The 12,382-nt window shown below is 55.5% G+C and overlaps 2 protein-coding genes across 18 annotated transcripts in view; both read left to right on the top strand.

Moving 5' to 3' along the window:
- Positions 1 to 269: 269 nt before the first annotated feature.
- ZBED1 (zinc finger BED-type containing 1) lies at positions 270 to 10,901 on the top strand. 2 transcript variants are annotated; one of them, XM_030837263.2, is made up of 2 exons: positions 270 to 406; positions 8,008 to 10,901. In XM_030837263.2, the coding sequence occupies exon 2, from the start codon at positions 8,046 to 8,048 to the stop codon at positions 10,146 to 10,148; it is 2,103 nt and encodes a 700-aa protein (XP_030693123.1). In that variant the 5' UTR covers positions 270 to 406; positions 8,008 to 8,045; the 3' UTR covers positions 10,149 to 10,901. The 2 variants fall into 2 exon arrangements, with proteins under 2 accessions (XP_030693123.1, XP_030693124.1); XM_030837264.2 differs by lacking the exon at positions 270 to 406 and adding an exon at positions 690 to 817.
- DHRSX (dehydrogenase/reductase X-linked) overlaps positions 280 to 12,382 on the top strand; it is a 368,637-nt gene continuing 356,534 nt past the window's right edge. For all 16 annotated transcript variants that reach the window (XM_060291858.1, XM_060291849.1, XM_060291867.1 and 13 more), the window contains exon 1: positions 280 to 406. In XM_060291858.1, coding sequence (XP_060147841.1) covers positions 298 to 406 — 109 coding nt within the window. In that variant the 5' untranslated portion in view covers positions 280 to 297. The remainder of the gene's footprint in view (positions 407 to 12,382) is intronic.

Genomic DNA, 12,382 nt, shown 5'->3' with positions numbered 1-12,382 from the left:
GGTCCTTGGTCCGGGTTGGGGTCCGGGACCCCGGCGTCAGGCAGAGTCCCGGGGTCCGGGCGGAGGTCGTCAGCCGGGAGGGGTCCGCGGTGCGGGCGGGAGTGCCTGTTCCGGGCCGGGGTCGGGGGTCCGGGGTCCGGCGCCCCGGGTCAGGCGGCGTCCTGGGGTCCAGGCGGGGTCCGGGCGGGGTTCGGGGCGGGCGCGTGGGCGCGGGGGGCGGGCCGGCGCGGGCGCGTTTCCGCCGTCCGGCGGGGCTCTGAGTCCCGCGGGCGGCGCGGAAGCGGCGGCCGGGCAGCCATGTCGCTTTTGTCTGCGGCGCGGGCGGCCCTGCGAGTGTACGCGGTGGGCGCGGCGGTGGTCGTGGCGCAGCTGCTGCGCCGCCGCCTCCCGGGCTTCGCGGAACCAGGTCAGCGGCCGGCGGCGGGCGGGGGCGGAGGCGCCAGGGGCGGGCGGGGGGCTCGCGGCGGCGGCGGCGCCCGGCCGGGGTCGCGCCCCTCGCTCGGCCGGGACCCCCGGGGTGGGGGGCGAGCGGGGGAGGGGCGCGGCGGGGCCCCGCGTGCCCTTGACCCCGGCCGCCGGCCATGGCGCGCCGCGCCGGGCGCTCCCGGAAGCAGGGCCGGGCGGCCGCGGGGGGGAGGGAGGTGCGCCGTCCCCACGCGCCCTTCCCCCGCTCCGCGCATCCCGGGCCGCAGTCGGCCCGGGGGTCCGCTCCCCCCGCGCACTGCGGGCCGGGATCCCCGGGGTCCCGCGCGCCCCGCAGCCCTGCGGCCGGGGCGAAGGAGGGGGCGCTCGAGAGCCCGGCCGCGCGCAGGGTCAGGTAGGACGGGCCTCCCCGGGGTGGGTGGGGGACGCCGGGCGCGCTCGGGGGCGCGGCGAGGCCTGGAGGGAGGGGCTTCCGTTCTGGGGCACCTTGTTCCTCTGGCCCCCGCGACCTCCGCGGCGTCTCCGGTCCCAAACTCTCCGGGGACCCGTTCGCGCTCTTCACGCACGTTGGGGACCTCCGGGGAGCGGGGGGTGGCGGCGATCCGTCTGGGGCTGTGTCTGGTCGCAGCGGCGTGCTCAGGACGTAAAACGGGGGAACCTGTAGGAATCTCTGTCTGCCCTAATTTGCAGGAGATCACACTCACCCTAGGCTACGCGAGCATACATGACATTGTATTTTTAGGTGACAGATGACTACTTTCTAAAACAAAGTATTAGGTGGGAAGAGTGGTGCCGTGTCACCTTGTGGCCGGTCTCTCTACTGTGTGGCCTAAGGGGATAGATGGAGTCTCAGTTTCACCCGTGTTTCCGCCCTATTGACCTGGCACCCCCAGCAGCGTCTGGGCAACACCCCTGAGACGCGGGGGTGAAAAAAAGGCAAAGAACATGTGACTTTGGCTGTGAAAATACTTGAGAATCGCTCCACTCCCCGACGGCAGGGGCGCTGCCGGGGCCACACTTTGCAAACCTGCAGCTCCGACCAGGAGTAGATATTTTTATATGAGCTCCACCCTCCCAGGCCTCCATCAAAGGGAAATACATCTTCCAGGTTTATGTGAGGTGAGCATTTGGTTTTCTGATAAGCTGGATTTCGATATTTTTTATAAAAAAAAAACACATTGAGAGCAATCAGAAATGAACAGAGGGTAAGACCCCAGCCAGTACCTGGGGCTCGGGGGTGGGGTTCGCATAGTCACCTTTGAGATCAGGACTGGCTTGTACACAGTGAAGACGTATGGAAAGCTGTCCCAGGTTGCCCCAAATGGCCCCAGGTTGTGGAGCGCACCACTCTGAGCAGTTTTGCTCCCAGACGGGTCTGGCTGTCTCGCCTGGGAGCCGGTTTAGCCGCTCGCAGAAAAGACAAGTTGAGGATGGAATTTAGACTTGTCGGTGTTATCGCAGCAGCACCCCAAAATGCGTGCCTCGGAAACGTGTTGGAGGTGCATCCAACCTGAGGGCTTGCCCTGTGGTTTCCACCTGTTGACTGATTGAGAAAAAAAATAAAGTCGTGGAAAGGCAAACCAGCCATGAGGCCATGTGTCCGCCGAGGGCATCCTTATTCCGGCTTTTGCAGAGGGTTGTTGCATCCAAAGATGGACTTGCTGGGCTTGCTGTGTGCGAGCCACGTGGTCTGTGGGGTTAGAAATCATTTTAGGTCTGGGCGGAGGAGTGAACGAACATCCGTCCCATGTGCCAGGTGGTGGCCGGTGTCCCAAGTGGCCCTGTTCCTCTGCTTTTGGACCCATTTTTTATTTGCCCCTAACTGGACTTCATCTTGGCGGGGGAGGAGACATTGAACTTTGCCCCGGTATGGAGCTAAATAAACAGTAACCGGAGGCCCCGTTCACATGGAGAGTAGCTGGGCTTTGTTGTTCTTAAACATCAGATGTTTTCTTTTTTAAAAAAAATAACTTATATAGTCTATATAAATATAAATCTATATAAAGTCTATATAAATAAAGTCTATATAAGTCTATATAAATATAAATATAAAATGTGCACAGTATAAAATAGTTGATACGGAAATAGTCTCTTATTTATATATTCTAAACGGATAACGACAAAGCCCAGCGGTGATTATTGAAGTGCACTTGGTGTTGTGAAAGTTCTTTGCTAACCCACCGTGAGCGGTCAGGTCATGCCTCAGATTTACAAGTACCTTGGTTACGAGTTGGCTAATATTCGCATGTCAGATCTTCAGTATCCAGAGAATCTGTCTGTAGATCGTCTCAGCGCTTTGATGAGTTGCTTGTGCACACTGCACGTGTTTCGTGTTTCATGCAGTTACATAACGTTTACTGGGACTCCTTAGGTAAAGGGGAGCTGGCTCACATTTATGGCTGTCGCTCTGCAGTTGTGGGTGGTCCTGCACATTTTACCCGGTGGGGGACAGGCGTGTGGTGTGAGTTCACCTGGATTCTGTGAAAAGGTGAAGGAAGATGCTGAAAAGGTAACCCGCCCCTGAATGTAACCTTAAAATGCGCTCTCTGTGAACAAGATCATTACAGACTCATGATCGTTGCAGGTTGTACCTTGATAGAGACGTGTGTAAGCCAATGAAAACTTCCTGTAACAGACCCTGATTTCCAGATTCTCTATGGCGATTGTCTGTTACAAATTAAATGTCTCTGATGCATCAGTTTTGAAAGGGAGAGAAAGTCATCCAGATGTGTTTTACAGGGACGTTCTGATATCACACGGACATTTCCCTTAAGAATTCTGTTGGACATAGGAGGTAGGTCTGGAAATGGACTTCTGCTGATGGGCTGACACCCCCAAAAGATGTCAGCTGGCCCACTTACGAAGCTATTTTAGGGTGGATCCTGGTGTTCAAACTGCAGGGTTTTTAGAAACCGATAAAGAGGACGTTATTTCTCGTTGGTGTTGTGTACATATGAACGGTTGGGGGTTGTGGATCCAGGGAGGTGAAACCACAGTTTTCATGATCTTAGGAGTTTTTGACTCTTAAAAAAAAATAAGTACTCCCCCCTGCCCCCCCAAGAGCTTTTTAAAAAATAAATTTCTAAATTTTTACTTTTCGGCTGTCCCACGCAGCATGTGGGATCCTAGTTTCCTGACCAGGGATCGAACCCATGCCCCCTGCCTTGGAAGCGTGGAGTCTTAACCACTGGACCTCCAGGGAAGCCCCAAAGAGCTTTTGTTTGTGTGGCTTTGACTTATCCATATGGATCCTCTTCACTTACATGTTAATTAAATTTAAATTTATTTGAAATGAAAAAAAAGGTGAACAGAAATTTGAAACAGAAATTTACAACATATATTTCAAGTAACATAACAAGTCACTTACATGTTATTCCCAGTAACATTTTTTCCCAGTGAAAAATAACTATAATCTCCAACACAAACAAACAAAAATCAGGGAGAGTGGCCCTGTTCCTGGTTCTTGCCAGTTTCCTGAAGTACCGACTGGGAAGAATGCAGCTGGTTCTCCACTTGGTGGCTTCATCCTGTGTCTCGTGACATGTTCCTTGTGTTGGTGAAGCCGATTGGGAAGATCTGGCTGGTGTCTCTGATGTGAGAAAAGGCAGGACCTCGCCACGTCCCTGGCAGTGTCGTGGCGATGGTCCCCCCCAGAGATGCTCAGGCCGCCCTGTAAGAAGGACCCTGTGGAGAGGGTGCTTTGACAAAACCTTGATTCCTGACTCTGACGGGAGATGTAGACCTTGCCCTCCGGACAGTGGAGGGTGGCTTTGTGCAGCCGCCTTCAACGTATGTGCTCAGAACCCTCCTACTGTGCGTCACCTCCTTGGAGGTTCTGACATCATTGGCCCGAAGGAGGTGAAGCCGCAGGGGGAGGCCCTGCGGGCGGTGCCTCCCTACGTTGTCACTGTGTCAGGGCTGCTTCCTGCTTTGTGGGCAGAAGTTTGCGCCAGGATGGCGCTGGACTCCTTCAGCCAAATCACAGCAGTAATTCATTGTCATCATCCAGGTGTAGTCGGATCTGAGAAAACTGAATTGCGTGGCCCGCGCGGGATGTGGCGGTTCATATTCCAGAGCCCAGGTGTCGTGCCTGCTGTGCAGTTCCCATCGCTTTTGGGGACCACCTTTCCCACGCTCAGGTGCCCCATCCTGGCTTGGCTGTAGGATGTGCGGTTTGGGGGTTTCCTCTTTGTGAAAGTCCTGGCTGTATCGGATCCCCTTCCCCTGTCCTGGAGACTTTGGGCCTCACCTCTGAGCAGTACATCCTTCTGCCCCATCCCTGGCTACCGACGTGCCCCTTAAATCAGCCCCCCCAAGTGTGACCTCTCCCTGAAAGCCTCAGGTGGGCCCTTTTGACCGCAGGGCGCCCAGCACCAGGGGTGATGTTACCACTCATAGCTTTTATAGTTTTGTTCTCATCAGCAGAGCGTGCAGGGGCGGCTGTAACAAAGTACTTAAAATCATGGAAGTTCATCCTGTCTCTTTATGGAGACCAGAAACCCGAAGTCGAGGTGTCCCAGGGCCGCGCTCCCTCCGGAGGCTCCAGGGGAGGGTCCTTCCTGCCTCTTCCAGCTTCTGGGGGCTCCAGGCGTCCCTGGCTTCTGGCCGCGTCCCTCCCGTCTCTGCCTCTGTCTTCCCGGGGCTTCTCCTCTGTGTCTGTGTCTCTCCTCTTCTGTGTCTTGTAAGGACCCTGTCATTGGATGTAGGGCCACCCTCCTCCAGGGGGACCTCATCTCAGACCCTTCCCTTCATCACCTCTGCAATGACCCTGTTTCCACATAAGGTCCCATTCTCAGGTTTTGGGGGGACGTGAATTTGGGGAGGCGGGCCGCTATTGAAACCACTGTCGTTGTTCCTGGGTTTTGGCTTTGAACATACGCCCCACACTCAGAAAACGCCTGGTTGGTGCACTTTGTGATTTAACGCCCTGAGTGCTGTACAGGGGGTTGAAAGCTTGCAGACTTAACCCATTTCAGGGGGAAGTCTGTTCCATGGACATCATTTGAGGAAATCAAATAAGTAATAAAACTAACATTCATGCTCTTAAAGCGTATCTTTTTCTCTCTGTGTCTAGGCATATGTATGTATATTTGTTTATGATTATTAAAAGTTTCTCTTTTTTTTTTAAATTCATGCTCATGCCTAATTCGAAATTTTCTGCTATTTCTTTTTTTTCTGTTTTTTTTGAAGATGTTAGGGGTAGGAGTTTCATTAATTAATTAATTTATTTTTTCTGTGTTGGGTCTTCGTTTCTGTGCGAGGGCTTTCTCTAGTTGCGGCGAGCGGGGGCCACTCTTCATCGCGGTGCGCGGGCCTCTCACTATCGCGGCCTCTCTTGTGGCGGAGCACAGGCTGCAGACGCGCAGGCTCAGTAGTTGTGGCTCACGGGCCTAGTTGCTCCGCGGCATGTGGGATCTTCCCAGACCAGGGCTCGAACCTGTGTCCCCTGCATCGGCAGGCAGATTCTCAACCACTGTGCAACCGGGGAAGCCCAAAAGTTTCTCTTTTATTGAAGCATACTTGATTTACAATATTGTGTTAGCTTCAGGTGTACAGTACAGTGAGTCAATTATACATATATATTCAGATTCTTTTCCATTATAGGCCATTACAAGCTATTGAATGTAGTTCCCTGTGCTATACAGTAGGACCCTGTTGTTTATCTATTTTATATATAGTAGTGTGTATCTGTTCATCCCAAACTCCTAATTTATCCCTCCCCACCTTTCCACTTTGGTGCCCACTAGTTCGTTTTCTACGTCTGTGAGTAACAGCCAGCTTTTAAGAAAACTCAGCTGCCCTTTTGGTGTCCTGGCCCTGATTGGCAGCTCCGGTAAGCCGAATGTGTCCCACTGACAGCCGGGCAGTGCTGCACCACAGCTCGTAGGTATCTCTGTGCCCAGGTGTGAGTGCCCACGGTGGGCATTTTGAGAAGTTCCAGGGATTGAGAAATCCATTATTGCCCCAATCTGGTTCCTGATGCCAGATGCACCTAGGAGAAGAATAGAGGGACGTCCCTGGTGGTCCAGTGGGTTAGACTCCACGCTCCCAATGCAGGGGGCCCGGGTTCGATCCCTGGTCGGGGAACTAGATCCCGCATGCCTCAACTAAGACCTGACGCAGCCAAGATAGATAGATAGATAGATAGATAAAAAACAAAACAAAACAGCTGGAGCATGTGCAGTGCAGAAAGTAATATTTTTAACTTTCTTTAATTGATATATAGTTGATGTACAATATTATATAAGTTTCAGGTGTACAACGTAGTGACTCACAGTTTTTCAAGGTTATACTCCCTTTATAGTCATTATAAAATATTGGCTGTATTTCCTGTGTTGTACTATATATTCTTGTCTCTTATTTATTTTATACCGAGTATTATAGTTCGTTCTCCTCAATCCCCTTCCCCTATATTGCCCCTCTCCCTTCCTTCTCCCCACTGGTAACCAGTAATTTGTTTTGTATATCTGTGAGTTTGCTTCTTTTCTGTTATATTCACTAGTTTAAAAAAAAATTTTTTTTTTGGATTCCACAGATAACTGATACCATACAGTATTTGTCTTTCTCTGTCTGACTTACTTCATTAAACATAATAATCTCCAAGCCCATCCATGTGGCTGCAAATGGCATGACTTCATCCTTTTTTATGGCTGAGTCGTATTCCACTGTATATATGCACCGCATCTTCTTTATCCATCCCTCTGTCCATGGACGATGGCCGTTTAGATTGCTTCCATGTCTTGGCTGTTGTGAATAGTGGTGCTGTGAACATGGGGGTGCATGGATCTTTTTTCTAATGAGTGGTTTTGTTTCTTTCAGATAAATATCCAGGAGTGGGATTGCTGAATCATACAGCATCTCTATTTTTAGTTTTTTAAGGAACCTCCATCCTGTTCTCCATAGTGGCTGCACCAGTTTACATCCCCACCAATGGTGTAGGAGGGTTCCCTTTTCTCCACACCCTCACCAGCATTTATTTGTGTTCTTTTTGATGAAACCCATTCCGCTGGGGGGGTGTGTGTGTGTGTGAGGTGAGATCTCATTGTGGTCAAAAAGGCATCATTTCAAAACATAAAATTAGAAAAAGCTCGTATTTAATGGCACTCTGACAACTTAATATCCACTTGAGACCCTCTGTTTTCGTCTTCTTTCATCTGATGGTGGCGTGTGGCACGCGTGCTTGCCGACCAGGTTTTCGGTTGGGGAGGTGGGTCGTCTTGGGCTGGCCGGGCGCTTGGGAACGTGGCCTCCGTCTGGAGAACAAGCCCCCCTGCTTGGCGTCGGGGCTCCTGGATTTCCTAGAACAGGACAGAGTAAAGCAGCTCAGGTGAGGAAAGAGCTGTCATCGGGAGTCCAAAGACGATCCCCAAACTAACAATAAAAAAACGCGTGTCTTCGGACGCACCTGGACGGAAGAGTCGCTGGCTTGTCAGACTGGCCCCTCTGCTGTGCCAAAGCCAGGAGCCGGAGCGGCAGCCCCCGGGGACCCTCTGCGTGCGCCCTTGGTTCCGGAGCAGGCCCGCTCCCCGCCGGCCGGAGCCGGGTCTCTTCTCACGCTGTGTTTGTCTCGCTGCTTCTCGGCAGGTCGTCCCGAATGAGCGAGGCCCGGCCCGGGTGGCGCAATGGAGGGCAAGAGCCTGGAGGGCGCGCAGACCGACCTCAAGCTGGTGGCGCATCCGCGCGCCAAGAGCAAAGTGTGGCGCTACTTCGGCTTCGACACGAACGCCGAGGGCTGCATCCTGCAGTGGAAGAAGATCTACTGCCGCATCTGCATGGCCCAGATCGCCTACTCGGGCAACACCTCCAATCTGTCCTACCACCTGGAGAAGAACCACCCCGATGAGTTCTGCGAGTTTGTCAAGAGCAACACGGAGCAGATGCGCGAGGCCTTCGCCAGCGCCTTCTCCAAGCTCAAGCCCGAGGCCGCGCAGCAGAGCGCGCAGGAGCCGCCGGCCGCCAAGGCGGCGGCGGCGGCGGCGGCGGCGGTGCACGGCCACGAGGGTCGCAGGCAGCAGGAACTGACGGCCGCCGTCATGGGCCTCATCTGCGAGGGGCTCTATCCCGCGTCCATCGTGGACGAGCCCACGTTCAAGGTGCTGCTGAAGACGGCCGAGCCGCGCTACGAGCTGCCCAGCCGCAAGTTCTTCTGCGGCAAGGCCATCCCCGAGCGCTACGGCGCCGTGCGCGACGCGGTCCTCAAGGAGCTGGCGGAGGCCGCGTGGTGCGGCATCTCCACCGACCTGTGGCGCAGCGAGAGCCAGAATCGGACCTACGTGACGCTGGCCGCGCACTTCCTGGGCCGCGCCGCCCCCCACGGCCTCTTCCTGGGCTCCCGCTGCCTCAAGACCTTCGAGGTGCCGGAGGACAACGCGGCCGAGACCATCACGCGCGTCCTGTACGAAGCCTTCATCGAGTGGGGCGTCAGCTCCAAGGTCTTCAGCGCCACCACGGACCGTGGCAAGGACATCGCCAAGGCCTGCTCGCTGCTGGACATCGCGGTGCAGATGCCCTGCCTGGGCCACACGTTCGACGCCGGCATCCAGCAGGCCTTCCGGCTGCCCAAGCTGGGCGCGCTGCTCGGCCGCTGCCGCAGGCTGGTGGAGTACTTCCAGCAGTCCACCGTGGCCATGTACATGCTGTACGAGAAGCAGAAGCAGCAGAACGCCGCCCACTGCATGCTGGTCAGCAACCGCGTGTCCTGGTGGGGCAGCACGCTGGCCATGCTGCAGCGCCTCAAGGAGCAGCAGTTCGCCATCGCCGGGGTCCTCCTGGAGGACAGCAACAACCACCACCTCCTGCTGGAGGCCGCCGAGTGGGCCACCATTGAGGGCCTGGTGGACCTGCTGCAGCCCTTCAAGCAGGTGGCCGACATGCTGTCCGGGTCCAAGTACCCCACCATCAGCATGGTGAAGCCCCTGCTGCACATGCTTCTCAACAGCACGCTCAACAGCAAGGAGACGGACTCCAAGGAGATCAGCATGGCCAAGGAGGTGATCGCCAAGGAGCTCGCCAAGACCTACCAGGAGACGCCCGAGATCGACATGTTCCTCAACGTGGCCACCTTCCTGGACCCGCGCTACAAGAGGCTGCCCTTCCTGTCCACCTTCGAGAGGCAGCAGGTGGAGAACAGGGTGGTGGAGGAGGCCAAGGGGCTCCTGGACAAGGCCAAGGACGGCGCCTACCGCGCGCCCGGGGACCAGCTGTACGCCCCGCCCGAGGAGCCCCCCGTGAAGAAGCCGGCGCCCTCGGCCACGCCGCCGCCCGCCAGCGTCATCCACGACATGCTGGCCGAGATCTTCTGCCCCGCGGCGGGCGTCGAGGACCAGGACGGCTGGCGCGCGCAGGTGGTGGAGGAGCTCAGCAACTTCAAGTCGCAGAAGGTGCTGGGGCTCAACGAGGACCCCCTCAGGTGGTGGTCCGACCGCTTGGCGCTCTTCCCGCTGCTGCCCAGGGTGCTGCAGAAGTACTGGTCCGTGGCGGCCACGCGCGTCTGCCCCGAGCGCCTCTTCGGCTCCTCGGCCAACGTCGTCAGCGCCAAGCGGAACCGCCTGGCCCCCGCGCACGTGCACGAGCAGATCTTCCTGTACGAGAATGCGCGCGGCGCCGCGGCCGAGCTGGAGGATGAGGACGAGGGCGAGTGGGGCCTGGGCCACGAGCAGGCGTTCCCTCTGGGCGACGCCGGCCACGCCGGCTACTTCGGCCTCAGGGACGGCAGCTTCGTGTAGCGCGGCGGGGGAGGGTTGGGGGAGGGGACCGCGCGTGGGCGCCTCTCGTCGAATGCTTGGCTGTCAGTACTGACTCCGCCGGTGGGCGCGCTGCCCGGGACAGAGGAAATGCACAAAACAGAGAGATGGACCTTTGGTGGGGCTTCGGGCGGCCCAGAGGACAGAGACGGCCTTTGGTTGCCCCAAAGGAGAGAGATGGGCTTTGGTTGCCCCAAAGGAGAGAGGTGGGCGTTGGGTGGCCCAAAGGACAGGTGGGGGGCTTTGGGGGTCTTAGAGGACAGAGACGGGCTTCGGGTGGCCCAGAGCTGGTGAAAATGAGCGTTTTCTCTGGAGGGGCCCCTTGGGGAAAGAAATGACTTATCAAAGCCCTAGATGTCCGCTGATAGGATTGCAAATGCTGAACTCCGCGACAGAAGCACGGCCGGCAGGGATGTCTTGCCCTCTAGATAATTCCATACCTGCAGCATTCGTGTTCTCTGCGAGGGACGGTTTGGGGTAAATCGGAGAAAGATTGAAACCGACGGGCAGCTGAGGATGAAAGCCCCGTGTGTCCTCCACCGACCCCATCCGCGGATGTTACCCGTTGGTTGGTGAAGGAAGCTATTTACACTGTCATTTACGTGGGAACCTTGCCTCTGCGTAGCCGGGGAGAGACACTCTCGCCAGACGCCCTGTTTTCAAGAGACACCAGTTTTGTGTTTGGTGGAAAATGTTACCAGTGAGCCTGCAGTGCAACCGCTTATAAAAAAAAAAGAGCAGAAAAGAGGTGTTGGTTGTGGTGTGTTTTCTGCCGTGAGTCAGTCTTTTTTCTCCCCTTGCCTGAATTCACAGTCCTTGTGAGCCCTGGAGCTCGTGGGTCTTGAGGTGGGTTTTCTGTGAGTCTGATGCTTCAGAGGTCCGGTTTCCCCAGAATCACTTTCCTTGGGATGAACCTAGAGAAGGCGGTCCCCACTCCTTGGAAACGCTGCTTTTGAATACGGAGGACCCTCTCGTGCCCACGGCCGGCTCTAGAGGGCTGATTCAGATTTGATTCCTGGAAAGGGCTCTTGCATTCTCTTTTAAACACCAATGGGGGGCGGGGGGCATTGAGTTAAAAATAGTACCAGGGATCATTTTATCTTTGGGGGGTCCTTGTGGGTTGCTTACGCCACTGGGGAAACGGGAAGGCCGTTTCTAACACTTAGAACTACTTTTATTTATTTACTTATTTTAAACGAATTGCTTTTAAGAGGCAAAGCCCCTGGACTTCCCTGGCTGGTCCAGCGGTTAAGACTCCGTGCTCTCAATGTAGGCGGCATGGGTTCGATCCCTGGTCGGAGCCCTAAGATGCCACCTGCTGCGCGATGTGGCCCAAAAAAGAAAATGACACCAGTCTTATCTCTGATTCCCACCTTAAAACAACCCGAGTCCGGGTGGAGGTTTTGTTGGGAGGTACGCGATTTACAAATGCCCCATCTCAGCCCTCGGCAATCTTTTCCCAGGACCCCAACATCGAGCCGCATCCCGGGGGCTTAAGGAGGGCATTTCTCCAGGTTCGTGGCTGGGGACTTCCTGTGGCTCCGGCCAAGGCAGTCTTTTATCTTGATGTCACCAGCCGTGAACGTGTTTAGGAAATCAGGCGTCAGAAAGCAGCGTCACCCGCGCCGTCTCCTTGAAGGAAAGCGATAGCGTCGCTGTCTCCAGACCCTCTGCTCTGCTCTCCGGCTGGGAAAAGAGCCGCAGAGACGTACATCCCACCTCCCGGGCTGTAGTTGGCTGCTTTGCATCTGACCCCTCCCTGCCACATTTCTTAAAATCCTGGCTTTCTGTCACTCGTGAAAACTTGTGTCCCTCCAGCTAGCCGCCTCTCTGCGTTTCTCACTTTTTTTCCTAAGCCCTGGGGTTGCCGGCCCTCTTCCTGGCTTGTACTTTTCCTTATTTAACGCTGTGGAATTGGACGCTTGTTCAAGAAACCCCAGCGATAAACGGACTCCTAATTGATCGGTCTGACGTGCGTGAGTAACGCTTCACACTTGCAGGAAAGCCTCCGACCTCGAGAGAGGGCTTTATTTCTGTTTGTTCAAAGAGAGTTTTCCAAGCCACGCGGAAGAAGGAAGGCCCCTGTGCTTTGTTCTGGGGTCTTTGGGAATCACATCAAGGGTGTGATGCGTTTCTGGATCTTTTGGTATCACAGTGTGTTTATGTGAATAAAGCTGCCAGCCGGGGAAGCCTGCTACGGGAGTAGGGATTCTGCA

This window comes from Globicephala melas, chromosome X (genome assembly GCF_963455315.2).
Source record: "Globicephala melas chromosome X, mGloMel1.2, whole genome shotgun sequence".
Taxonomy (NCBI): domain Eukaryota; kingdom Metazoa; phylum Chordata; class Mammalia; order Artiodactyla; family Delphinidae; genus Globicephala; species Globicephala melas.
The sequence above is the reverse complement of the archived record's forward strand: the minus strand, read 5'-3'. Positions and strand labels throughout refer to the sequence as shown.

Excerpts from the sequence above, each read along its gene's own strand:
- ZBED1 (XM_030837263.2), top strand. The coding sequence starts at position 8,046 with ATGGAGGGCAAGAGCCTGGAGGGCGCGCAGACCGACCTCAAGCTGGTG.